The sequence below is a fragment of the Castor canadensis genome, chromosome 1 (genome assembly GCF_047511655.1).
Source record: "Castor canadensis chromosome 1, mCasCan1.hap1v2, whole genome shotgun sequence".
In the NCBI taxonomy this organism is placed as follows: Eukaryota; Metazoa; Chordata; class Mammalia; order Rodentia; family Castoridae; genus Castor; species Castor canadensis.
Window position 1 is genome coordinate 13,918,502 of NC_133386.1, and position 26,975 is coordinate 13,945,476.

At 37.3% G+C, this 26,975-nt stretch overlaps 1 protein-coding gene across 2 annotated transcripts; it reads right to left on the reverse strand.

Moving 5' to 3' along the window:
• On the reverse strand, positions 1 to 26,975 carry Myct1 (MYC target 1). Of its 2 annotated transcripts, XM_074072121.1 has the most exons (3): positions 26,758 to 26,975; positions 8,939 to 9,006; positions 1 to 2,966 (listed from the first exon to the last, which is right to left on the reverse strand). In XM_074072121.1, exons 1-3 carry the CDS (start codon positions 26,775 to 26,777, stop codon positions 2,455 to 2,457), a joined length of 600 nt encoding a protein of 199 aa, XP_073928222.1. In that variant the 5' UTR covers positions 26,778 to 26,975; the 3' UTR covers positions 1 to 2,454. The 2 variants fall into 2 exon arrangements, with proteins under 2 accessions (XP_073928222.1, XP_020030525.1); XM_020174936.2 differs by lacking the exon at positions 8,939 to 9,006 and having other exon boundaries at positions 26,758 to 26,959.

The following is a 26,975-nucleotide window of genomic DNA, read 5'->3' on the forward strand; positions in this document are numbered from 1 at the left end:
TAAAGAAAAATTGATATTTTATTTTATAATCAACAAAACATTTCAAATAAAACAAATGCAACTAAAAACCTCTCTAGTTTTCACTTTAACTTCACATTTCATACACTGCACAATATTTATAAGATGGTTATTTTGATTATTTTGATTATTTTCTAACTAGGGCTGAGGAGCAGGCAACAAGCCTGCCAAACAGTTAAATGCACCATGAGGGTTCTGCTCTCATTTACCTCGTGTGAGAGATCAAAAGCAGTTCTAACTCCCAATACAAATCCTAGAAAACACAGGGTTTACTTACTTCTCATGTTAAGCATTAAGAATGACATGCAAGTTAAAATTAGCCTTGTTACTAAGTTAAAACGCTCTTGAAATCTTAACTTGGCTGTATTACAATATTTAAATCACCATATTTAAAAGCCAGCTTACAAACAATGGCTTATCCTGTTGGCTGTTTTTTTTTTTAAGTTCAACTTTTCTTCTTCCGTCTTTCTTTCTTCTTTCTTTTCTTGCATATTAATTAGAGAGCATCTTTCTATAGACATTGTGAAGAATAATTTCCCTTGAGGAGCATCAATGGATAAGACAAGCTATACAAAATTAACAGAGAAAATGCTGTATGGTTCACCTTATTATGTAAAAAAAAAAATTACATTCTTGAGCTATGTTTAGATATTACCTGTGACCACTGTGCTGTAAAAACTACAATGAAAGTACGTTTTTTCACTGAAAATCCCAGTGTTCAGATGAACAAGCAGATAGCAACATAAGCTAAATACTTGCTATCAGAAATGAACGACGAGTTTTCTGAACAATTCTCCAGTGAATGTCTGTCCATAAAAGAAAGGGCAGTCAGTGACATCTGCCGACTGACACTCTCTGTTGCTACCATCTAGGGACGTCTCCTCCTTGATGGGTGGCCACCTGTGAACCTGGACACCTTAAATAACTATCTGCACCAGTGACCATATATCCTGATTTAGTCACTGTGCAAAGACTCTTCAAAGAGGTTGGGACTGAAATTCTTAGAGAAGCAAATGAGGGAGGTGCCTGGTGGCTGTCAATCGAGAGGAAGGATTCATGACCACACCATCTATTTCCACAGCAGACTAGCTCCCCCTAGTGACGCATTCTTATTTGTCTGCAAAGTTATCAGAGAAGATAAAGCAATTTCCCAGTCAAGATCCAAGTCTAGGAAAGAAAATTATCTCTTAAGAAAAATGTGAACTTGATGTTAAACTCAAAGTATGTTTTTAGCACAAATGATTTGGAGGTGTTATTGCTTTTGTAACAACATCACAAGGGTAAAAATGTTAAACCTGCACTTAGTATATCCAAGAATTTTCCTTCAATGATGTGGATATTTTGGGAAAAGGAATGTGTCTGGGAAAACAAAGCAAGTGTCAGAATTGAGCCATTCCAGTACATCAAGAGTTAAGCATTTTTTGTGTGTGGTCCTGGGGCTTAAACTCGAGGCCTACACCTTGATCCACTCCACCAGCCCTTTTTTGTGATGGGTTGGGTTTTTTTGAGATAGGGTCTCAAGAACTATTTGCCTAGGTTGGCTTTGAACCATGATCCTCCTGATCTCTGCCTCCTGAGTAGCTAAGATTTCAGGCATCAAGCTTTTTTGTTTGTTTGTTTGTTTTGGCAATACTAGGGTTTGAACTCAAGGCCTTGTGCTTGTGCTGTACCACTTAAGCCATGACTGCAGTCATTTTTTGCTTTGGATATTTTTGAAATAGGGTCTCACATTTATGCTCTAGCCAGCCTTTATTCCATTCCTCCTATTTTCGCTTCCCCATACCTGGGATGACAGGTGTGCACCAACATACCTCATCGGTTGAGAGGGGTTCTCACAAACTTTTTGCAGGGGCTGGTCTCAACCTCAATCTTCCTGATTTCCACCTCCTGGGTAGTAAGGATTACAGGTGTAATTTACCATGCCCAGCTCTCACACTTTTTACAATGAATGAATGAAGGGGCTTTATGTGCCCATATGGATCCATTAAAAAAAATCCAAGATGGTAGAATACCGATATGATCCACATGTCATTTCTAAAGAAAGTAAAATTAAAATTCCTAGAAGAATTTTCTGAAAAGTGACACAGTGATTTTTTCCTCTTTACAATCACATTGCAAAGTGAACGAGGATTGTAAACCACCAATGTCTAACGTTTTTATTTTAATCTAAAACACATAGACTGCATCATAGCAGATCCCTAGGTTGGAATCACTGTCTTTAATAAGCCTCATATTGAACTTGAAATACATACACACGAAACTATTTGAGAGAAGACTATTTGTGAGGCATAACTGCAAATAACTGTGTCCCCAAAAAAATGTGTCTTCCGTAGTAATGTCCAATTGGCAAGAGCACATTGGGCCATTCCCTTAAAATTCCTTTCCATAAAAGACAAAGATAGATCACGAAAAAATGTAAGAACGGAAGCACCCTCCTCAGGAGTCCGGAAACGCCTTGATGATGGACTCATAGGCCGGTGGCGGTGGGGTGGCCAGGCCAGCCCGGAGGCTGTGGCTGGACCAGCGCAGGTCGGGCCGGCTCAGGCTGTGCGCGTTGGTGATGGGGGAACCAGCGCTGCAGGTGGACAGAGTCATCAATTGACTCTCTGTCTCCACGGGAAGGGGTGGACATTGCAGAAAAGGGTGGAAAGTGGAAGCCCTGAAGCTTGACTTTCTCGGGAAGGAATTTGCCAGTTCCAGGGACGCTTGTCGCTGGAAGGTCAGACTGGCCAGGCTGAGGTTGCTCCGACGTTCACAGCCACTGTGACGGTAAAAGCCAGTTCTGTTGAGGCCATGGGAGTAGGAAGACCTCGATCGCCTACTGGAACTCCATTGGGAGATGGGAGCACTGGCTCTTCTTCTAGACAGACAAACGAACAGCGCCCAAATAAATCCTCCAATTACCAGCCCAATTGCCATGGATACCGTGAAGGATATTATAAGGTCCTCTGAAACAAAGAAAACCAATGACTAAATCAATTTTTAAACAGACATTCAATTAAAAACACAGGGCAAGGTATAAACTGTAATTCATGGAAAGCTTGATGAAACACAGTTTGATTTGGGAACTAGGAAATGTGCTGGGTGGAAATGAATTTATGATACAAGCTAATCATGCATCCTAAATAATCTTATTAGCTGCAGACTTCCAGGTTGCTTATGCTATTTGATCATCTTTAAGAAATAAGAAGTAAAAATAGTCTCACTGGGTTCATATCTTATTATCTCAATTATTCTGATAGCTCTGAAAATGTTGTTCAAAGATCATTTCCTTTTGAGTTACAATTGTAACCAGTGTTCTAAAGTTGATAGAGAATCTGGTCCTGGCTTTGTGCCTGCCTTTTCCTCTGCCATAATTGATCACACTGATTCTCCCACCTGCAGGCCCCCTGATGCCTCACTCCTGCGCTCATTCTAAGATAGGAAGTGCTGGTATAGCACCATCTGGAGAGCAGACTGATTTATGTAGTGTTTCCTGAACTCCCAGACCGTCATTCATAACCCTGACTCCAGGATGGTGTGAGCTGGGTTCTTATTCCCCAAGTTCCAGCTCATCCTGCTGTCATGCCCTTGCTATGATAACGAAATTCCTGCCACCTGAATCTCCAGAGAGTTGCCCCTACATCCTACACACCGGTATCCTCCAATTCTTAGAACTTTCATCTGTTCAGATTTCCTGTTCTGGCAAATGTATGTGTGTATACCTTCCCCAAATGGAAACACTACCCTAGTACCTCTTGCAAAGTAAACACATGTTCTTGAATATCCCTTCCCTTGCGTGGTAAACCTCTCTGGATATTACAAGACCCCACCAGTCTCACCACCCACCACATTTCCTATCTTCTACCCATTGTAAGATGAAGCCCACAAGTCATGCTGATTTTCTTTCTGTCCCAAAGCCTGTCATTTCCTCTAAAACTCTGTAGTTTCCCACATATTTTTCCTTATATCTTGACACAGTTTCTATTTATTTGGCAGTACTGGAATTTGAACTCAGGAACTCCTGCTTACTAGGCAAGCACTCTACCACTTGACCCATGCCCCCAGACCTTTTTGATTTAGTTTGCTTGTAGATAGTGTCTCACACTTTTTCTGGGGTCAGCCTCAGACTGACATCCTCTCACCTCTGCCTCCCCAGTAGTTGGGATAACAGGCATGATCCACCATACACTACCTTCTGGATACAGTTTTTTCACCTGTCTAGAAAATTCATTCTTCAAAATCTATTCCAAGTATTGTCTCTTCAATAAAAATTTCTACATTTCTGAGACAAAAAGTGAGTTACTATTAGGTAGAGAGGTAAGCTATATATTTAAGTGCTCATTGGGAGATTCTGTATTGAATCTCCCATATATTGATCCATAGACTGGAAATTAGCTGATTGGGGTAGTAAGATTGGGAAGGGGGCACAAATTCTTTGCTGTTCTTCCCATCAACAAGTGAGTCTATTTCCTTTCCCTCTGAGTTGGGGTAGCAACGTGACTGACTTCAAACAATTGAATGCAGTAGAGTCAAAGCCTTGTAAGTTCAGGCCTAAGCTACAAGAGGCTTTCAACTTAAAGCCAACATAAGACAGCACACTTTGCTGCAATGAGGAGAATTGGAACCTGGTATCTCGGGATGGTGGTATAGGCACACAGGATCCTAGTTTCATTCACCCGGAGAGGAAAGGTCAGAGGGCGAGACGAGAGTGAAGTTAATATTAAAAGGTGTTGAATTTGAATATATCTGGGGTATTCATTTGGGAATAAAAGGTTAAATTCATATAGATTTCAATGGAGAAACTAACAGTGGCAATCTTAAAGCCATCAGAGTTTCCTCCATCTATAGAAAGCCCTGACACTAAAAATAAGAGTGTGCTTAAAGAAATGAGTTGAGAATAGACTTCCAGAAAAAAATAGGATTTGCAAGGTGGCAGAAATAAACAAGGAAAGGAAGCAGAACTAATCAGAGAGGAATGAGGTGACAAGAATGATCACTAGTATTAAATCAATGTGAGGAATAGTAAGGTAATAATTAGATTAAATCTCTGTTTCTGATCACTTCATGATCACATATTTTAATTGTATTACAATCACTAATATTAACTTTTTTGCCACTTGTAATCATGATATCAATTCTTATTTCATTGGAAATTCTCTAGAAAAGAGCTAAATAAAAATCACAAACTGCTCAAGTATGTCATAGAACCAAATCCTTTGTTTCTTCTTCTGAATAAGTACATAAGTAGAGGCATTTCACTAAATACCTAATTTTACTTTATTTGAGAGAAGTTTTGGCAGGCTTTATTTTTGTGAGATTCCTTGCGTGTAAGTTGGGTAACTTGTTATTTCACATCATTAAGTAATCAGTTGTCTATCCTTGGCCATAAAGAAATGCAAATTAAAATAACATTGAGATTTTGCCTTGCTCTAGTCAGGATGGCTATCACCAATAACACACACACAACCACAAATGCTGGTGAAGAAGTGTGAAAAAAAGGAACTCTTGCTCATGGAAATGTAAATCTGTGCAAGCACTATGGAAAAACAGTATGGAAGTTCCTCAAAATACTAAAAATAGAGCAGCTATATGATCCAGCCATACCACTCCTGGACACGTACCCAAAAGAATGTAAGCCAGGAGACAATAGAGCCACTTGCACACCCATGTTAATTGCAGCACTATTCACAATAGCCAAGCTGTGAAAGAGCCCAGATGCCCTACAACTGCTGAATGGATTAATAAAATGTAGTGTTTATATACACAATGGAGTTTTATTCAGCCATAAAGGAGAATGAAATTACGCTGTTTGCAGGTAAATGGATGGAACAGAGAACATCATGTTAAGCAAAGTAAGTCAAGCTCAAAAGATCAAAGGTTACATGTTTTCTCTCATGTGGAAGCTAGGCCTATAAGATAAATGTACAGATTTGATTATATATCTCTATACGTTTCTATTATATATCCTTAAATATGATTATACATATATATATAGAGAGAGAGAGAGAGAGAACATGATTACATTAGTAGATCTGTCTGAGGGGACTACTGGGAGGTGGGGGATAGGGAGTAAAAAATAGTGAAACATTGCATCTGTGTAGGAAGATACTATAATGCATACCACTCCACTGTAAGCTGTTGAATAATATGAGAATGGGGCGATAGAGAAAGAGTAAGTAATGAGGGGTTAATCTGATTAAGTCACAATACATACATTGTGAAATACCAAGACAAAAGCCCCCTGAACTATCAATATACACTTAAAAACATGAATGACAGGAAGGTAAAACTGATCCTGTTTGAGGGTGGGTACCAGTGGGAGGAAAGATGGCATAAGGAGAGAGTGAGGGAGGGTGAATATGGTACATGTATTTTGTATTCATGTATGAACACAGTACAAGGAAACCTGTTGAAATTGTTCTAAGAAGCAGGGGAGGAAGGACTAAGGAGAATGATGAAGGGGTGAATCTAATTAAGATGTATTGTAAACACATATGTAAATGTTATAATGTATCCCTCTGTACAACTAACATATGCTAATTAAAAAAAGAAAATGAGGGGAAAAGTGATCAGTTGTCCCTGGAAAGGAATTTTCTCATTCACAGATGAGTTTATGACCTGGAGAATCCATCAGTTAATTATCTTGAAAAAAATTTTAATTAAGAGAATATGAACAAAGCCATTCATGAATTCTGTCTTCTTCCTGTTTAGGATAAATGAATGAGTGATGCCCATGGTCCATCTTAATGTTGTGTTTCTCAATAGGAAAATCATACCTTGGGTTGGGAACCAGTGGATAAACTGAGAGCTCTTTCTACATGTGAACCCAGAAAAGTTTCACTAAAACTCTGATTTTTAAAATTTGATGTTTGGTGTAATAGTTTATAAAATGCAACCCTCATTTTTAAATCCATTTTGCTATTAAATAGCAGTCTCTAACTTCTAATTTAACCTTCCTAGTGCTCTGTTAATATAACTAGTCATGACATGGATTCATAGGTCACATGAACTGATTTAACGGCATATATGACTTGATCTTCAAGCACACCCATAAAGGGAACATGGGTGTTATTACTATTGAACTGTTACTTGGGTCACTAAGAGACGTAATTAACAAGTCCATAGTCACACACCTGGCAGTGGTCAAGTGAAGATTTGAGCCTGTGGTATTAATAGCTAAATTGCTTATTGATTTCTTAGGTGTAAGATAAAAAAAAATTAATCTAAAGTGAAAGTGAAGAACATAAAATACCTTAAAATTGCATCAATTTAATTCCAGAATCTCTGCTAGCCTTTTACAAACATAAATACTTGGGGAAATGGTGATTTAAAAAAAAATAGCATGTTCTACAGTTCTAATTTTCTGAATCAATAGCATCCAGTGGAGTATTTTACATATAAAGAACTTTAAATATGGAATCAAACAATGGGGTTTCATCCAATACAAACTCTTATAAAACACCTTGGTTCAAACTTCTCATTTTATGGGTAGTGAAACAAAAACTAAGCACTATGTGGTAGAAATAATGCTTGATTTATTTTAATAATTTCTTGACATCTATCACTGGTCATGGGATTATTACTTAAACTCACGTATGACATAAAATGAGGAGACAAATACTCAAATTCACGAAGTGTATGCCCTTGTTTTTGTGTATAAACCAACTTAATCATTACTAGGGTATGATTAAAGACTCCATTTCAAGATATAAAGAGGGATAATACATTAAAGGGATATATCTGTTTTATTTCAGCACAATGGAGTAAAACCAGAATCCGAAAGGAGAGAACAGACTCAGTTACCCAATACAAGCATGTCAAAGCTCTGGGAGCTATTAAAGTGATTGACGACATTAGCAAAACAACCAAAGTACATTGAGTGAAGATATATATATATATATATATATATATATATATATACGTATATATATATTTCATTTCAGAAATATATTGTTGTTTTTGTGTAAGAAAATTAAGGTAATACCAAGCTCCAGTATGTAAATTATTAAAGGATACGCTGGACTATCATGATCGTCTTAAATGGCAAATTTGAGTTTTTGTGAATAAAAAGATTATTTTGGTGATGCTAAAACTAGAATAATATTTCCAGGAAAGCAATTTGGCAATCTGTTTATTTAAATGAATCATTATCTGTAACTTGATAACATTTCTATTTGACACTATACAGCTTTTTTCTGTGCTCAAAACTTTAGGGAATGACCCCAAATATCATCAAATATGGGGTGATATAGATATCTAAAGAGAACTAAATAATATACTAAAAAAATATAAGAATCATGAGAGTAATAAATGTACCTCAATAATGATCAATTTAAATTGTGAATAAATATAAGGATAAGATGAAGTTATAAAACTCATAAAAATGACATTGAAACACATATTCATGTAGTAGATGGATTTGCTTAGTATTTGCTCAGTTGAGTATACAAACCAGGAAAACTACCTCCTAACCCAAAAGTGAACCAATTGTATCTTAGAAACCATTGTACTAATTTTACAAATTGCTGTATGTGCAGTTTTAAAAACAGTTACAAATGATAATGTGGACAAAAGAACTTCCAAGATTGCACAATATATATAGTTGAAAGCTTTATCTAGCATGTGAAACCTCGGTAAGTCCAAACTGCAAAAGAAGATGTAGAAATACAGAAAAGCAATAAGAAAGAAATGCGAGAGTCTTAATTGAAACACAACCTGTTCCAAGGTAGTCTTCTGTAAGGATTCTTTCCATTTAACTAAAGTTAGTGTTTTCTATGACCTGCCTACACTGCAAAATTCAGAAAATATGTAATGAGAGCTGTATTTATTGGTCATACAACTTTAGCCTTTTTGTACATGGAATTTCATTCTGGTAGGCTTTTCACAACAACTTTTAGGAACCTTTTTAAAAACCTAATAGAAAAGAAAATGTACCGACCTAAAATAAAGACACTGGCACAGATAATGTTTGTTTGACAAATGTCTGTCTTCTTATTTCTCAACAACCTTGGGGAAAGAAAATGGAGCAATAATTTTACTTCTTATAACTTTAATGTACTGAAATTAATAAGACCAAACAATTACCCTTAAAAGTGTAGTTCTCTCTTGGGAGGAAAAAGGAACAAACTGTAAATTAGTAAGTCATGTCATATAAACTAAGCACTGATACTCTAATTTGTAATTTGTGACTACACAATTAGCAAGTGTACCCTGGCTATACTAGAAGTAGCTGTGTAACTTACCCAAGTCATTTCTCCTTCTTGGACTAATAATAACAACAGCCATGACAAGATCTTCCAACTCTAAGATCCTGAAATCGACTCTTGTTTTCAATAAATATATCCTTTCAAAGTCCATTCATTGGTATTAAAAATTAGCAGAGGCCACCATCTAGTGGCCTCCAGTTGAACCAGTCCAAACATCTGAAAATGATTTTATCAATGACAGTAGAATGGAACATGGATTAAAACATTCCAAACTCTTTGTAGTTCTGAGGATCATCAGCTCACCTTTTACCAAAGTAGGTCCTGCAGTTCTTGGTTTCTTAAAATGAATTAGAGGATAGTTCTGGCAATAGTAAGTGACTTGGTGGAAGGATTTTTAGGGAGAATAATATTTAGGGCACACAAATTTGATTAATCATATTTAATTAGTTAAAGAATAAATATTTTTTCTACATTTATGCTATCTGCTGGAAAATCCTAATGTATCTGACTGTCTACTCTGCTACTTTTATGGTCCAAACCATTTGGATCTGGAATATTGTGACACTTCCAACCATCTTCCTGTTTCTATCCTTGCTTCCTCTTCCACCTCTACACAGAACTACACTTGGTTCTCGGAGCAGTCAGAGTGAACCTTTTTAAATGTAAGTCAAATCATATCATTCTTCTGTTCTAAAATATTCATTCTTCCCAGAGTAAAAGTAAACTAAACATGGCCCAAAAGTCCCTAGCTGCGAGGTCCCCAGTGATCCGAGCTCATCTCTTCCATGCCACCTCTAGGTCACTGGGTTCCATTCACTCTTCCTTCCTCACCATTCCTTAAAAACACCAGATGTGCTCCTGATTTGGGGCTTTGCATTGGTTGTGATGTCTTTTTTAAAATATTTCAGCACTTATTCACACAGTTTATTTCAGGTTTTTTTGTTGTTGTTCTTAATCTAACCTTCTCATTGAAACGTACCCTTGCTTCTCTATTCAAAATTATATCCTATGTCATCTCTAATGTTGAACTGACATTCCTCATTTTCTCTTCTTTTTTCCTGGTTACTGAAAGTTAGACCCATTAATTTATACTCTTAGAAAAGAAGTAAATGAGATGTATAGATACATTTGAAAACCAGGAAGATAGCTTATATTTGGTATGGCTAGTTAGAGCTTCATGAAAGACATAAAATTTGAGGTGCTTCTTTGTACAGAGGTCATGGCAAAACACACAAATTATTGGAAGTAGTTTTGATGAAAAGCATAAGGCATAGTAATATTATGAATGACTTTAGTCAACAACATTACAAGAAAAAGGATAAAATAAAAAGGGACAAGGTACATCCCTTTCTGTGTATGATTGGATAGCCTCTGAAAACAACATAAAATAGAAATTCAAATATTTTTGAAGTCTCTTTGTTACCACCAGAGACCTACCAAAATGCTAGCTTGAGGGAACAAATTCTAGGAGAAAAGAAAATCTCTCATCACAATAATTTCTAAAAAGAGTAAAAAAATCTGAGTAGTAATATCATTAAGTTTAGAAAACAAAAATTGGAATTCAGAGGCTGCCATGGAAGATGGACCCTAGGAAACATTCTGGACTCTGAACAGGAAAAAAATCAGACCTCGGAAGATAGATATACAGTGATCATAGATCACACTCAGGTGACTTGTCCCTAACTAACTGCCAAAAGAAAAATAAATGATAGATTAAAAGGCATTCTAAGACAGAAAATCCAACAGCTATTAGACAATGGGAAAAGACCAATTACCAAGCTATTAGAATTATCAGACATAAATGTTAAAATAACTGTAAATTAAAATGTTCAAAAATAAACAGCAACTTGAAAATTTGGGGCAGAGGCAAAACCCCTTGTTCCTTCCTATTAATGCTTATACTCTCTCTACAACAAAATTAGAGATAAGGGCAAAATAGTTTCTGCTGGGTATTGAGGGAGGGGAGCGGGAGGGGGCGGAGTGGGTGGTAAGGGAGGGGGCGGGGGCAGGGGGGAGAAATGAACCAAGCCTTGTATGCACATATGAATAATAAAAGAAAAACGAAAGAAAAAAAAATTTGGGGCAGAGACTGAGAATCTTTAAAAAATTACCATGTAAAAATATCTGATGGAAAATTAGAAAATGTTTAACTGAATGGTATTTAAAATATGAAATATCAAAACATGTGAGAGACACCTAAAGTCACATTTGGGGGAAAATTTATAGTCATAGAGGCAAACAATTAAAAATAAGAAAAGTTAAAAATCAATATTTTAAATAAATATCCATACAAAGAGTCAAACAAAAGACCACTAAATTTAAATTAAATAGGACTGAGAAGTGACTCAAGTCATAGAGCACTTCCCTAAGAGGCATGACTCTCTGAGTTCAATACCCAGTACTGCAAAATGGAAAACAAACCAAAAACCTAGAAGTTCCCAGATTTCAAAGCACCAGGCATGGAGGTGCACACCTGTAATTCCAGCTGTTTCAAAGGCAGTGATAGGAAGATTATAGTCTGAGGCTGGCCTGGGCAAAAGCTCCAGACTGTATCTGAAAACCAAACTAAAAAAAATTAAAAACACAGAAGAACTTGGAACCTGGCTCAAGTGGTAGAGTGCATGGCCAGCAAGCAAGAGGCCCTGAGTTCAATCCCCAGTACAATAAATAAATAAGTTAATTAATTAATTAACTAATTAATTAATAAAAGAAAATAATGAAAGCAGCACTTAATGAAAGACCAAAAAAGTGAAATGAAAAGAGACACAGAAATAAATAGATGTGATTCCCATGGAAAAAAGAACAAATAAAAATTCACCAATTACTAATAAGAATAACCTAGATGGAAAGAGAAGTAGACAGAGAGAGACAGAGATAGAGATGACGGACTTACAGAGAGCAATAAAGAAATAGACTATAAACATTGAAAACAATACAAGAAAAGGAGCCTACAAAATAGCACTGAAGAATGATCAAGGTCTGTTATCAACCATAACAACAAAAACCCTGAAGTAAAATCTGCAGCTATTTATGAACAGCTGCAGAAATAATTTCATTGAAAATACTCCAAGTTTTCACTTTGAATTTTACCTGTCACACATAATTCAAAGTGAGCCTGACCCAGTTTAGAAACTTTGAACCACAGGAAACATGCCTAGTGCTCACTATTGCTCTCTTGAGAAACAGGACAAAGGTTGTGTCAAACAAAGCTGCCAGAACCTGGGTGGAAATTTCTGGAAAAGAGAAAACCAGTGAGCAAGAGCCTCAAATATTTTTAAAGATACTTCCCATACCCATGGCAGGTATGGGACATATTCCAAACAGCACAGATAGAGATAAACACAAACTAAGTAAACTGAGATTTGAGCTGGTGTTCAAGAGACAGGCTTTCCAGGTTTGGAGGCTGAGATTCCACTAAGTTATCGAGGGTAGGGGAAAAGTGAAACACTCTTAAGGGAAATATAGTAGAATCCATTCAAAATGTCCCGAATACAATATAAAGTGATTTGACACACAAAGAAGCAGGAAAATGTGACCTACTCTCAGTAGAAAAAACACCAACACAGACTCTAGTATGACTCAGAATTAATGAAGATGCTAAAGCAACCAATGTATCTATTTATGCTTCATGATTAAAAGTGAAGTGCTCATAATGAATAGAGAGGTTGAACTCTCAGCAGTGAAATGGAAACTAAGAAACAACCAAAGGATAGTCAAGAATTAAAAAGAATACTAAAACTCAAAAAATTTACACCATGAGTTTAATAGTGAGATTAAGATGGCAGAGGAGTCAATAAACTTAAAGATAAAATACTGATAGAACTCATCCAGCTTAAATAATAGAGAAAAATACTTGAGAAAAAAAGAAGAAAGTTTCTAAGGTTTATAAAAATACGTAACATATAGTCCCCAAAACAGAGAAAAGACAGAATGGAACTGAAAATGTTAATAAATAAGGCTGAAAATTTTCATCATTGTGAGAAAAATTAACCTATAGATCTAGCCTCTTGGTAACACAGGCAGAAAATATGTAAAGAACCATGTTAATGTGGTAGGTGAACAGATGAAGATCAAATGTAAAATAAGTCATCAAAAATAATGATAAATTACATACTACATTCACTGAAATAGTTATTTGAGTAACGCTTCTCTAATAAGGAACAGTATCTCAAAGTGACACTAAAATAGTGAGGTAAATACTCTCAGGTGAAAGGGAACTCAGGATCTTCAGTAGCACACTTACTTAAAGTTCTGCTAAAGAACATTCTTATGCTGAGGGTGATGACATCAGACTAACACTTGAAGAAATTAAGGACATCAAGGGCTGGCTGAGTGGCTCAAGTGGTACAGTGCTTGCCTAGCAAGTGTGAGGCCCTGAGTTCAAACCCTAGTACTGCCAAGAAAGAAACAAATGTTTAAATTTAAAAAAAAATCAGAAACAGTATTATGGTAAACAAAAGACTCTTTTCCCTTAGTCTTTAATATATATGTGTGTGTGTGTATTTATACTCACGTGTGTGTGTGTGTGTGTGTGTGTGTGTGTGTGTGTGACCATAAGACTACTAGAAGAAAATATAAGGAAAATTCTTGACAGTGGTTTGGGCAATGTTTTTGGATATACAGAAAAGCAAAGGTAACAAAAGAAAAAATAGACAAATTGGATTTCAACAAACTATAAAGCTTCTGCACAGCTGTAGCAAGAAAAGGGAAGCCAGAAAAGAAACAGACAGGCTGTGTTCTGACAATGAGACAAGGGGAGGGGATGGCAAAGCAGAGAGATGAAACAAAGAATTGAAACATGAAGGTCACGTAGCACTGGGAAAATGAAATAGCCAATGAAGTCACATGCAGCCATACGTGGGTTGACCTTTGCTTTTTGCTTCTGTAATCTGCCTGCAAGGGTATATAAGGTGAGACCCCTTTGTTTTGGCAGCTCAGCCTTTGGATATGAGTCCATTGGGTCTGTGCTGGCACAATAAATGTTGCTTCTTGCTAATCTGCCTCAGACACTCGTATCTCAGCTAGCAAACTCCACAACATTTCTTGGGGACTCATTATCTGCGATTGCGGAGATGGTGAGTTATCACCTCCCTTGTCACCCGGGTGCATCCCCCAGACCACCAGGAGGAGATCCAACCAGGCACAAACGGACAGCTTGATCCAGAAGGAGATTCATCCTTCCAGCAAGTCGGGATGAGGGCCTCACAAAGGAACCCACTGAGGCACAGGAACCAACTTAGGAGCGCTGCTCTTCATACTGGTAAGAAACTGGGTTCAAATTCAGGCCTGCCTTAGGAGGCAGAAGGGGAGACTGATCACCTCCCAGAGACCACAAGTAACTGCCTGTTGGGATGAAACTGTGTCTCTCAGGTTTACAGAGCAGGGTGGAAGAATTGTGCCTCATGAGAGTGTATAAAAGTGCAAGCCCGAGACACAGCCCAGCTGCGAAGTGATGGAGGAGTCCAGATCCTCAGCTCTGTAGTGAACTCATAGGGTCGAGGGTGAGACCTAGTGGGGCCTCTGGTCTGGAGTTTATACGGACTCACTAGAGCCAAAGAATCACCTAAGTTCCCATGAGGGGAGCAGCAGGAGATGGAGAAAGCAAGTGCTTTTCCAAACCCCTCCCCCTCTGTGTCTGTCTTGCCATCTGGTAACAGGAGGGGATGGGTGGAAATAAGAGTAAAAACACTCCCTCAGAGTGTGTGATTAAAAACTTCAAAAGGGATTTAATGGAGACTATGGAGTTAACTCCTAACAAGCTAAATATCCTTTGTAAAGAAGATTGGCCTGCTTTAGGCATAGGATGGCCCCCAGAAGGGTCACTAGATAAAACTGTGATTAATAAAGTTTACAGAGTAATTGTAAAAATAAATAAGTAAATAAATAAATAACCTTAACACCCAGGAGAATGGGAAAAGCCAAGAGGCTAAAACTGGTCTTCAAAAACCGGACTCTGTTGTCTATTTAAGTTCAGGTAGCAATTTATTGGGTGGACTGAGAAGAAATCAGAGTCTTTCAGTCTTGATGGGTAGCTTTGATTTTGCACATCTTCTCTCAAAATGGGCATCCTGAAGGAGGACTGAGGCTCAGCAGTAACTGAGCTCTTATAAAAATTAGCACATGAAGGATGAACTTGCACTGATACATAAGATCTGGTCAGACTTGAAAGAAAAGGAATGTTGCAGAAGAGTTGTGAATGTAGAGAGGGGAAAATGGAGGAATGGGAACAAAATTGGGATGAGGTCTTTATGGATGAAGTGAGGATAAAGAGAGAAAAAAAAATGAAATGTCGTAAGATGTTTGGAGACAGAAAACGATGAAAGGTTTAATATACGCCTTCAGTTGAGTTTTTATGTCTTAAAAATAAAACATAAATAGAAAACAATTTAGGATTATTAAAATATGCTAGAAATACTGAACTTGCCAGCACCTTTACTTCTAGGGAGCATAAATAGGGAGAACCTACTTAAAAGAGTGAAAAAAAGACCAACTTTGACTGTTGCTAGCAGAAAAAAAAAGCTGTTCCAAAAGGTTGGTGCAGTAGGCTTGGTCTGTACGGAGACAGTCGCGAGATGCTTATGTTTCCCTTGCTAATGGCTGGTTGGATTATGCTCACAGTGTGTGTGCATGTAATCTTCTTGAGAACGGTTCTTATTATAGAGTCAAAGTAAAAATTACACCTCTGTTCTATTGCTACTTTTAAGAAATCAGGTGATTGAACTTATTTCAATCAGGTCTCACTAAGATGCAGGCATTCAGGGGTTCACACTCCAGCTCAGACCAGAGGAGAGAGAAGAAGAAAAGCAAAGGGGGGGCCACGGCCCGCAACAAACATCTTGGAGTTTGGGTACTTAAAGAAGTGACCGTCTCATGCTTCATTCTGCCATGAATACAATCTGGAATGGAATTCTCTCTTATAATATACGGGTCTTGTTAACAAATGAGCTTTCTATAAATTGCTTTTATATAAAAGTAACTTCAAGGTTGCTTTCTTTCTTGTTTTTCATGCAAACGTAAGGCTCTAAGGTAAAGGTTTTATGAGTTGTTTTCAACAAATAACAAAAATATATAAAAGATATTAAGGACATGGTTTTTAAAAAATAAAAGGTAAAAAAAAAAAAAAAACTTTTGGACAAAGAAAGGATAATGACAAGCTCCCCCAGAGGGGTCAGATTAACTTGTCACAAAGATATAGATGCTTATGGAAGTGACTAAGTTAACTAAAATCTAGGTGTTACATTAAAGGTTTCATAAGGTAAAAATTTCATATTAAACTGAAACTTAATTCTCTAAGCTTATAACAAGGCTATCCTTAAAATCTTGTATTGTTCCTAATAACGTTTACAAAAAAATTATCTTAAAAACGGATTTTGTTTTGTCAAGATAACTGTCAAGAATTTTTGGTGCTACACCCTCCAGATAGGATAAATAAATAAATAAATAAATAAAAACCTCAAAAGGAGCACTACACTAAAAGTCAAGACCTCCAATTTTTATTGGACTCAACAGAATAACGATATTAGTCCGACTCTTTCCACATGTTGGGTGGAGGGAATTTTTGGCCTGGGATGACCACATCGGGCCTGTTATTTTAGGGGGGGCTCCATTGACTACAGGGGGTGGGATCCTGCTTTATGTCATGAGCCATGTGTTAATGTCAACAATCTGGGATGTGATCTCTTATCAACATCTGGGCCATGATTCTTGGCCACTGTGTTTCCTAACTCCACACTTAGTCCCCATGAATATTTACCTGTGTTCTCTGGTGATTTTGTTGGGGTTTTGACTACTAAGGTAACTGAGTCATGTTCATTTAAGAGTTGGTTTATGTTGGGGTTAACAATGAGGACAGCCATGTTAGGACTAGACCCCCTTCCCCTTGCTGATGGCTTACCTTTATCTCCCTGGATAGATGCCAAGGACAGTTGGACAGACAGTGACCTAACTACAACTTGTCTTTCTTGGTTGCCCAGCAACAGTATCCCTTAGTGACCTTCCTGATACTTTTCCACTAGCCCCATATCTAGCCCAAGCCTGTGTGTGGAAATGGGCTCTAGCTCTCTTGCTGGGTTCCCCCTCCACAGGGCTCCTGCCTAAACAATAAACCCTGTACTGATGTTTGAGCCATCTCTCTGCCTCTTCCATGCCTCTTATTTTCTAACAGTTTATATAAAACTTTCTAGATGACCTCATGGTTAAACAACTGTTGTCTTGGGTGAGTCTAATACAGTTGGTACCCTACATGTGTCTGTGACTGGGTTATTTGGGGTCACTGACACTGTTCCTCCCCACAACTGATAAAAATCTAAGGTTTTACTTCAAAAACAACTAAACTAATATGCATATATAACCTCTATAGAGTTGTGACGCTGTTGCTGCTTCCTATATTTATGTTTTTCAAGTATATCAAGCCTTCTAAAATACAAAATTTAGATAAACATGATAACAAAAAGTTAGTGGTACTGATATACTGTTCTGTTAGTTGATAAATTTTCCATCAGAATTTTAACCTGAGTCTTAAGTTTTTGTCATTCCAGTTCTGATCCTTCTGGGGCATTTACAATCAAGTCCATAAAAAATGATTCTAATAACTGCTTATGTCAACCAGTTTAGCTTTTTAAACGTCTGCTTTTGTTGGATTTTGTTTTGCATTGTCCTTGTTTAGAAGCCCACTGCCTAAGAGTCACTCCTTCTAAGCCTCTTTGCTGCTTAAATTTGGCCAAAAGGGTCTAGTTGGACTGACTCCTGCCTGATCTGTTCATTATTTACCCCCCCCACACACACATGGGACCAAAACCAACCAAACAAACGAAATCCAGAAAAGTATGACCAATCAAGAAAGATCTACAGTCTATGGCCCTGCAACCCTGAACGCACCCTGGTCTTGGAAGCTAAGCAGGGTCGGGCCTGGTTAGTACTTGGATGGAAGAAAGATCTTCAGAGGAGACTGCTCAGAGACAAGCAGTTTGGAGACAAAGGGGGAATGCCACAAAGTTCAAATGGAGTCACTGGTGCCAGACCTCTCAAAAATAACCAAGGCCAAGAGGATTAAAGAAACGGTTCTTATGCATTTGTGGCTACCTGGCGTTAAAGCCCTTCTAGACACAAACTCACATTTTTAGATAGGGTCTGCTACTTAAATAGAGACAAAATAACTATTTTTACTGGCTCTAAACATGTCCTTTGTTACTTAAAGATAGTGGTTTTAACTTTTTTTAAAACAACAGGTTTTCTTGGACATATACACTGATAATATATTGTTGCCATGGTAATTCTACTCAGTTTAAAAAAAAAGACATTGTCTACATAAATATATATACATATATATATATATAAAATGTCAACCCATTAAAACCCCATTGGAAGGGCCCTTTTGTTTTTATCTTGTCTACTCCCACCACAGTTAAAGTAGCAGAGATTGCTCCTTGGATCCACTACAGTTGAGTCAAGCCAGCTGATCTCGAGTGGGAGTACATCCCTGATCCAGCTTCACCATGCAGGATCACCCTCGGGGACCTGAGCAACCTCCCTTGCAGGACTCCACTTCCCAGGAAACAACAGGGAACCAAAAACAGTGGGATGACAGCTCTGCTCTAGTCACTCTCAGGAAGCTGACTAGTCAACACACGTTAGAAGCTTGAGGAGTTGACTCTCCAACAGGACAACTGGACTGTTTTTACACCAGTTATCTCACTGTGATGCATTGTCTGCCCTTGTTTGTATCTGTTGAATAATTCTCACGATAATCTTTGCCATAGGCAGAAACCACCCCCTCTGATTGGACTCACAGTGAAAGGTTTTTATTTGCTCTCTTCTCTCTCTTTTGGGAATTACTATTTATTGTTATTGATGAGGTTTCCCTTCGTGGTCTCAGAGCCCTCCTCCTGTGACCGATGTATGCACACTACTTGGTCAGGAAGTATTGTCGCTAGGACTTTGCTACTATTCCGTACTTACTATTCTTGTGCAGGCACTGTTATTGGGTCATGCACTCACAACTATACCATATATTCAGTGTGTTCCCATGGTAATCAGTATATGTGCTTCAACCCCCCTTATTGCCCTCAGGAACAATGGTTAGAGATCAGGAGCGTCCGCAATCCTGGGAACCTTGTCAGCCACACCCAGGAGTATAGCCCTGACAAACCAGTGTCAATGCTCATTGTCTCTGCATGTGCGGCCAGAGACAAAGGTGGACATGGAGGTACAGGCTGTAGCTGTGGAGGCCTAGCTTGAGAGCCTGTACATCAAATGATAAGTGTATGTGCCTGGGAGACAACCCTTGGCCATGTGATGATGTGAGTTCTTATTATTGTCCTTATTGGAATTGTGTTCCATGGGCCTCATGGCAGAGGGCTGAGCACGCAGGCCTCCTTCACAAGGGGACAGCTGCTCCTGACTGCACCATGGCACCTGTAACCCTATAAATTTCACTGTACTTAAGCCATCAGATTGGACATGGGGTGCCTTACAAATTGGCAATTGAAAGGGTAACAAATGGCCTCCTGAGCAAATTATCCAATACTATGGTCCTGCCACATGGGCAGAAGACGGGTCCTGGGGCTATCACACCCCTATATTGATGATTTTAAAAAGAAAAGGTCATAAAAGAGATAACAGACAAAATAAAAAAGCTCACCCATGTCCCCATGTAGACTTGGAGAGGATGGATCCCAATGTGTTTGGAGGGTGGTTTTCTGCCTTAGGTGGATTCAAAATGCTGATAGGGGCAATGGGCCTAATCCTAAGAGTACGCTTAATACTGCCCTGTCTGGCTCCCCTGATGCTACGGTCTATCAAGACTATTATGGAGGCCAATATAGAAAGGAAAATGGCCACACATGTAATGATGCTATGGAAATACAAACCCCTAGATCAGGGCTCTTTGACCCCGGGTGGGTCCGAGCATCAAAGAGGGGAGTAATGTAGCAAGAGAGGGGAGGCCGGAAAAGAAACAGACAGGCTGTGTTCCGATGATGAGACAGGGGGAGGGGATGGCAAAGCAGAGAGATAAAACTTAAAGAATTGAAACATGAAGGTCACATAGCACTGGGGAAATGAAATAGCCAATGAAGTCACATGCAGCCATATGTGGGTTGACCTTTGCTTTTTGCTTCTGCAACCTGCCTGCAAAGGAGGTGAGAGTCCTTTGTTCTCAGGGCTCAGCCTTTGGATACAAGTCCACTGGGTCGGTGCTGGCAGACCCAGTTGCTTCCTGCTAACCTGCCTCAGAAACTCGTATCTCAGCTAGCAAACTCCCACAATGCAGCAAAGGAAAAAGCCAACAGAGTGGAGAGATAACCTACAAAATGGGAGAAAATACTTGCAAGTTGTATATCTGGTGAAAGGTTAATATTCAAAACATATAAGGAAATCATACAACTCAATAGTAAGAAAACAAATTTAATATGGGCAGAGGATCTGAGTAGAATTTCTCTAAAGAAGACAATAAAAATGGCCAAAACAAAGATGTGAAAAAATGTTCAACAACACTAATCAGGGAAATGCAAATGAAAAACCACGATAAGATATCACTCACATGTGCTAGAATGGCTGTTCTCAAAAAGATAGAAAGTAACAAGTGTTAGTGAGGCTGTGGAGAGAGGAAACCTTTATACACTGTTGATGGGAATGTAAATTGGCACAGTCATTATGAAAACAGTCAAAAAATTAAAAAGAGAACTACCACATGACTCATCTATTCCTCTGGATGTATTTCCAAAGGAAATGAAATCAGTATCCCTAAGCGACATCTGGACTCTCATGTTTACTGCAGTATTATTACAGGAGCCAAAATATGGAGTCAACCTAAATGTCCCTCACCAGATGAATGGATAAACACTAAGTGACATACATACGATCATGAGATGCATGATGATGTTTGGGTCAGTGATGGATCACATATATGACAATGGTCCCATAAGATTGTATCACGTGGGGTCCATACACTGTGATGTTTGCTCAACAATGAAATTGTCAAATAATGCATTTCTCAGAATGTATACCAGTCATTAAACAGCACATGACTGGGTATATCTATATATTAAAGAGCATGGTATAATAATAGGATATTATTATCCAGCCTTAAAATATAAAAAAAGGAAACCCTACTATTGAAAACAATGTGGTTGAATTTGGAGGATACTATGGCAAGTGAATAGGCCAGGCACAGAATTGATGAGTGTTTGGTGAAGGATTCATCAAATGTTTTTTATGCCCAAATATTTTTATATGAATGTATTAGAAAAACATGACAGAATTTAATTTCCAAATATATTAAGGTAAAGTTGTTTACGATGTTCTGTCATTTTTTCTAATACCTCATTATGGAAATGTTTGGACAAATTCTTAGAAAATGCAAAGTACCATAACTAACAGAAAATCAGTACAAAATCTGAGTGTTCCACATTCTTAAAGAAATTGAACGTGTTATTTGCAAATTTCCATTTCGAAATGTACCAGTGCATTTTCTCTAATATTTAAATAATAAGCAAAGTTAATCTTACACAAACTTGTCCAGATAATAGAAAAATAATGAATACTTCCCAACTTGTTTTATGGGGCTTATATAATAACGTTGATACCAAAACCTAACAAGGCTATAACAAGAAAATATAACTCTTATGAATTTTAATACGGTGATTCTATGGCTAGGGAGGCATTAAAGATACAACCTTGTAGGCCCAAATTCACATCTGTTATCATAATCTCAGCTCGTGGAGCCCCAAGAGAGATGACTTTTCATAATTCTTTCTCAGAAATTCAGATGCAATCATTTTAAGATCAGCAGTTGTAAACACTTGTTTTGAAAACTTTCTAAGTAACAGATAAAGATATAATAGGCTGTTTTCATGAAATGATGCATAATTGTTGAAGATGGTTTAAAAATACAAATGGTAGAAATGAGTTTGAAATAAACAGTATTTGTTTACTACTTTGGGAGGATCCAGAGAACATCTTTGAGGCACATGAATAGCCCCTAAGTCTTCCTCACCACACTTCACACCCAACTTCTCTAAGAACATCCTACTCCCATCTGAGCACAGGCTGAGCAGTCCACAGACATCAGTTCACAGGCACCTCTTTAGTTACCCCAGAGAGGATTAAGACTGTCAGCCAGGATGCACTGAGAAAGTCAGTGTTTCACTTTTAAATTACTAAATGAATTGTTAAATCTAGAGAGTAGAGAATCACTTTGAAAAGCAACATTTTTACTGTAAATAGCTAGATATATTCAGAGGGAAAAGAATGATTAGGCCTTTTTTGTTTGTTTCCTTAGATCAGCTTCAAAATGCTAGTAGCCTAAAGGACTCAAATAAAACATGGCTTGGATTAGTTTTCACGAGCAGTGTAAGGAAGCGTTTCAAAGAGAGAAAGAGAAAAGCTCTGTGATGTAGGACCAGTGAAGGCTTCAGAGAAGGGGCCTCTGACTTTGTCCTGCCCTGTGATGAGCTACCTAAACCTTCAGGGAATCTTGGCTTCCTGGGGAAGATAACAAGTGGAGAAACCATGAGTGCCTGCAGACAGAACAGGAAGCCAGACTCCTGAGGCTCTAGGATTATGGAAGTATTAGTAATTGTTCTGTACTGTTGAGACAGATGGAAAAGTAGTTGAATGAGGGTCAGTAGATCGAGGGCTTCCTTAAATCATGCCTTTAGCAATGTCGCACACTTAGTAGAAGCCAGGTTTTATAGTAAGAGACTTCAGCCCTGAAGATAGGAAGAGAAAGAGTGATGCTCCCAAAACAAATGAGAAATACTTGTCAGTAGATGTCAGCAGAGGACAGAACTTGATGGAGAACCAGCGGTTCTCCTCCAATACCCACGTTAGACTATTAACCCTGTGCCTCCCACACCTCCTTTCTGACCTTAGAGAAAAACCCTAGGAAGGTGGAAGCGGAGAAGGTGCAAGTGATTGGGTTCAATTAGGTCACACTTTTATACTGACATTTAAAATCTTACAGAAATCTGCCTCCAACTTGCCTTTCCAGCTTTGTCCCTGAATTTCCATATGCAAAAGTTTGAGTCAGCCCTTCACTTCCTCACTAGTATGTCTGAAGGTTTTTACTTTGCATATTTCTCCTGAGTTCCCTGAAATTCTCCAGAGATGTGTTATTTATGTCTTAACACATTGTCAAATGTGGTGAGCCCATGCTTCTTAGTGAACTATGAGCTGAATGCAGACAGGTTAATGAGTGAAAAATGAATGACTAGAACATCCTTTTTGAATAACTCTATGTGGAACTTTTATCTGACTTTCTAGGAAGAGGTAATGTCCCATTTTTTCTCTAAGGATTCAGGGACCATTTCAGCATAATTTTGACTCCTATAATATATTTCATTTATTGTTATTTTATAAAGATAATAAAGGATAAAAGGCAATGATTGATAACATGTTATCATATACATGATATTTGCATATATATGAATGCATAATCACTTCCAAGAATATAATCCTCTTGAAAGAGACACTGTACTTTTGATGAAGATCAAATTAGGTGACTAAATTCAAGCTTCTATACCAATACCTTCCCCATTTTTTCACAATGCTAGTCAAAGAGATAGACAAAACAATGATAATATAGCAGACATAAACAAAACTGTCTTGTCTGGGACTCTCGGTACTAACAGAATAACTGAATTCATTTGGTTCCTATTTCATGAGAGTAAGGCTCAGCAAACTTCACAGGCAATGCTTCCTACAGTCTTTATGGGGAAGGTTTACAGAGAAGGGAGTTGTCTTAAACAATGCTAAGGTGCAGATACCTTAAAAGCAACTGAGGCCAATAGGAGAAGGGGACCAGGAACTAGAGAAAAGGTGAGATCAAAAAGAATTAACCTAGAAGGTAACACACACGCACAGGAAATTAATGTGAGGCAACTGCCTGTATAGCTATCCTTATCTCAACCAGCAAAAACCCTTGTTCCTTCCTATTATTGCTTATACTCTCTCTTCAACAAAATTAGAAATAAGGGCAAAATAGTTTCTTCCGGGTATCGAAGGGGTTGGGGGGGGAGGGAGGGACGGAGTGGGTGGTAAGGGAGGGGGTGGGGGCAGGGGGGAGAAATGACCCAAGCATTGTATGCACATATGAATAATAAAAAAATAAAAATTAAAAAAAAAAGAATGCTAAGGTGGGACATACAAGGGGTAGTAAGCTTCTGTGTTGTCATTCTCAGGCTAAGTTTGTAGCCAATTCACACTAATGACTTTACTGCTTGCAAACGCAACATTTAGTTAAATTTTAATGGGTGACACTATTGAAAATGCAAGTTAGTCTTATTAATAATCACCTAGTATCATTATTTTTGCATTCATTAAAGTAAACCAGGAAAGTTGAATTCAAAAAACAACTTTTTATGTATCTTAAGTGTATTAAGTCTGGGAAGTTTCTTAGGTTACATGTACAAGTTATGACTGTCTATTTTTCTTTTTCTCTATTCTTTAATCTTTTAATTCAAAATGACAAACGGGCAACTGACTTTGGAAGCAAGAGACAAAATAATATTTTGAGAGAGTCAGTGATTAAAATAGATATCAATTTAGACACAAAAAAAGAAATAAAAAGGAAAAGATTGACATTTGCCCCTCAGGAAATATTTACATTTTGTAAATTTAATATATATTTACATTATGTACTTAATGTTTTTTTTCCTAGAAGCAGTAATGCAATGTTTTCCCTATTTTACCCGAATTAGTGAACATTGTATCTGTTCACCATTTTTACATCAGTTTCAAAACTTTTCATTGTAATACTTTTAGTTTTTATCATTCCTATCTATTTTTCCTCTATAGTGACATGGCAAGAGAAAAGAATGTTAGGACCTAGCTTTAGCATAGTAAGTTTGAATTCCTTCTTAAGCGCTGATTCTTTTATTAAAAATATCTAAATTTTAATACCAATGGAGAGACTCCAGTTAAACATTCTCTTACTGGAATCAGATTTCCTTTAATGATTATCACTGTGATAAGTGGATAATGAATTATTTTCCTCTGGAAGCCTGAAATTTAATTTTGAATGGCTTGAAAAAATACATCTGGCTTTTTACATATTAAATTTTGCAATCTGATTTATTTTTCTTTTGAGTAATTTACATACTCATTTTATAATGATGAATTTAGTTTAGACACATTCTACTTGTTTTCAGCAGGTGTTTCGTGTATTTAGTTTTTCTATGGACAACAAATAATATTTGTGTAAAGATATAACTAGATCTCCAGAATTCAAATGCTTATTGTAAGTTGCTATCTACCTAGAATAATCTTTACCAAATCTATTCTCTATAATATGCAAGCATAATTTATTTTTTTCAATAATTTTACTACATAATTTTATTAAGATGTTCATTAATAAACCTTCTCTTTCAGCTTAAAGCAAAGAGAAATAGTTATTGATTAAGAAAAAGAATGAATCAATTCCTTTCATGTACATTTCTGTGATGACAAGACAGGTAGGTCACTTTGTGAGGATCAAGAGCCCACTGCTGCTCACTTTTTACCTGGTGGTCCCCACACTTCACTTTCAATCACAGTTGAAGGCTTGACAGTTTTCTGACGGAATTAAAAATTTGTTCTGGACATGTAAAGAGTGTTATAGTTCTCTTGATAAACTGCATTCCCGTAAAGGTTTTTTTTCTGGATTTAAGTCAAATTTTCCCCTTTATTTTTAGATTTCTCTGAACAGATAGACATGTCAACATCACCTCTGCCCTTCTTCCCTGAGCCTCCAGCCTAAAGTGGCTGGTGGTTTTGACCTCAGCACCTTCCTGCTCTTAGCATCAGCAACAGGGGACTACTAACTGTGACAGAACTTAGCCAAAAAACACTTTGGTATTGTTCCTCTACTCTCTGTGGCAGCCTTGTACTATAACATTGTATATGACTTCCGCTTAATCTCTTCTAACTTCATAACTTTATTCCATGTTTTATCTGTGTCATCATGCTCTAGACTCATTTAATTACAGATATGTTATTTATGCTGCTTTCCAATGTTTGAAATACAGTAAATGGAAGGCACTAGTCATAATTTCATGTTCTGTACAGCTACAATTAACTTCAGCTGATAGTCTTTGTTTGAAAATCTTAGTTATTTATTAAAATTTGGAAATTAAACAGTATAACCTTGACAACATAAGTATAATAACCTCTGTAGAACATCCTCATTTCATTAAATAAGATAGATAATCCATAACCTACAGACAAATAAAATATAATTTTTCCAACAAAATTTATCTCGCCATATTTCTAACACCAATTACTTCCACCTTATATTTTGACATTTTGTTTTTATTCTGTTTTAAATTCTCATTTTTTTCTAATTATATTTTATAACACAAGTCAAAATCTATACCCCAGATTCTTCTTTAATGTCTCTGAAACCCACCCTAAAGATATTTTATATGAATATATTTCTTATATTAAATCTATGAAAACTTCCAGTAATCAGTTTGCAGTAACCAAAATGTCTCAGAGATTGCCAGTTATTTTATAACATGCAGCTCCTTTCTTTACATTTTAATTAAATTAAAAGTAATTAAAGAAAACACCTTACCCCAAAAGTTTTCTGGCCATGGACTCCCTAAACTTGTTGTGTTATTTGCCATAATATCCACAAGAAAGAGAAGACAGAAAGAAAAGACAGTATGTCCAAAAGAAGCAGTTTGATTCTATGCCTTTGCGGTTCACCCAAAGAAAAACAATTTTCACACAACCCTTCATATACTTGTGTTTGCATAAAAGGAAATAAGTGTATCATGTTTCCTGCTTTTA

Bases quoted from the DNA above. Each gene is read 5' to 3' on its own strand.
- Myct1 (XM_074072121.1), bottom strand. From the start codon at position 26,777: ATGGCCAGAAAACTTTTGGG. The intron at 9,007-26,757 runs GTAAGGTGTTTT...TCTTTCCCCAAG, and splicing joins ATGGCCAGAAAACTTTTGGG to GTTGTTGAGAAATAAGAAGA. The intron at 2,967-8,938 runs GTCGGTACATTT...TCTTTGTTTCAG, and splicing joins TGCCAGTGTCTTTATTTTAG to AGGACCTTATAATATCCTTC.